This window comes from Acyrthosiphon pisum, unplaced genomic scaffold, assembly GCF_005508785.2.
Source record: "Acyrthosiphon pisum isolate AL4f unplaced genomic scaffold, pea_aphid_22Mar2018_4r6ur Scaffold_967;HRSCAF=1431, whole genome shotgun sequence".
NCBI classification, from domain to species: Eukaryota; Metazoa; Arthropoda; class Insecta; order Hemiptera; family Aphididae; genus Acyrthosiphon; species Acyrthosiphon pisum.
In genome coordinates, this window is record NW_021779785.1 from 19,870 (window position 1) to 21,517 (window position 1,648).

Sequence of the window (1,648 nt, forward strand, 5' to 3'; positions counted from 1 at the left end):
CATCAAAGCAGAGGAGTGGGTCGCGTCAACTTGACCCTCCGGGAGTGGGAAGACCGCCACCGTCATTTGGCCGGCACGGTGGTGACAGTGTCAAAACACAAAACGGGCGACACGGAGCCGGCCACCATCGTGCTGGACGAACAGATGGACGGCTGGATGGAACGGTAGATATTTAAAACGACATTTCCACTTAAAACACGACTTATTTAAACTTATTTGATTCTATTTGCAGAAACTACCTGCTACGGAAGAGGATCGGGTGTGACCGCCCCAATTTTTTTGTCACCAACCGGGGCAAGATAATCAATCAAATTTACGACTACGTGTCCAAAACGTTCGGGGCAAGGCTGACGGCGTCAATATTTAGGCGGATGGTGGAAACGTCCGGCCGCGATCACGGTGATGCAACGTCCGGGGCCATCGCACAGGCGCTGCAGCACTCTGTCCGCACGGCCGGGCAGTACTACCGGCTGACCGACGCCAAGGAGGCGCTCAGGCGGAACCAAAACATACAGGTGGTGGACCACACGGCTATGGTTAAAAGCTACGTCGACAAGAAGTAAGTAGACACTTACTGGTGTTCACTTGATCACGGAACGTATATTTAAAATATGATTAATTCGATTTTCAGCTTCGAAGACTTGTTCCCGCTGGAGCCGTACCACAAGTTCAACCCCGACGACTGGTTGGCGAAAATTAAGGAATCGGTAGTGTACAGGGAGTACCCCTCTGCATCTATCGACCTTTATTACGTCGACCAGCTCGGGGATCGTGGGACCTTCCCGGCGTCCCCGAGGCACCCCATTATTTCGTGGACGACCTCGTCTGCGTTGAGGACGACACCCCGATTGGGTACTTTGGAAATCTGCCGCTGATCGAGCCACCGAGATTGGCACCGTCGCCACGAGTTCCTCCCGCCACATCGACCATCCGGCAGGAAAAGCCCGCTACCACCGCCCCCGCCACCACCATTACCGCCTAGACGCCCGTGCCGTGAGCATTGAATTGTCGATTAACATTCCTCTCCGATCCGCGACGTGGTCTAATCTCTTAAATGATTTTTGTGTCAGAACCGTCAGAAAGGCAGTCCAGGAGTCGGGTCTGAACAAACAATTGCCCAGGACGCACCCGCTGATAGTTATGTTCAAACGGACCTTGACGTTGAGTCACGGCGACCAGTCGTCCGCCGCCGACAACTACGTGGCCACCGTGTCCCGGGTGCTGATGTACGTCCAATCAACATCTGGTGGACAACAAGTTCCCACCAAGGCATTACATCCGGAGGTAAGTGGCCCCGAACACACGAAAAACCGAGATTAATGAGAGTTATTGATTATACCGACTTTGTTTTGTTTTTCAGACGGGAAGAGTTCGGTCAGACCAAGTCGACCAGTATAAACTATTTGAAAAACCTCGGGCTGCTGTTGTCGCACGTCATCCGCGCTTACGTCTACGAGGATCCAAGCTTCCCCGAGGGCTTCGATCTGTGACCGTGGACGGAGACGATCACAAAGATCAAGCTCTTGGACCACAAGTTGGACCTTTTCTACCGCCGGACGACGAAGCAGCAGCCTGACGAGCTGTTCCGGAGGAAGACTACTGAGCGTCGACGCTGCCGGAATACGGAGACGTGATCAAGTGCCTCGAA

General features: G+C 53.6%; 1 protein-coding gene across 1 annotated transcript; it reads left to right on the top strand.

The window, feature by feature from the left end:
- Positions 1–35: 35 nt before the first annotated feature.
- On the top strand, positions 36–1,143 carry LOC107885432. The gene is made up of 3 exons (XM_029492759.1): positions 36–164; positions 233–559; positions 632–1,143. Exons 1-3 carry the CDS (start codon positions 145–147, stop codon positions 873–875), a joined length of 591 nt encoding a protein of 196 aa, XP_029348619.1. The 5' UTR covers positions 36–144; the 3' UTR covers positions 876–1,143.
- The last annotated feature ends 505 nt before the right edge of the window (positions 1,144–1,648 follow it).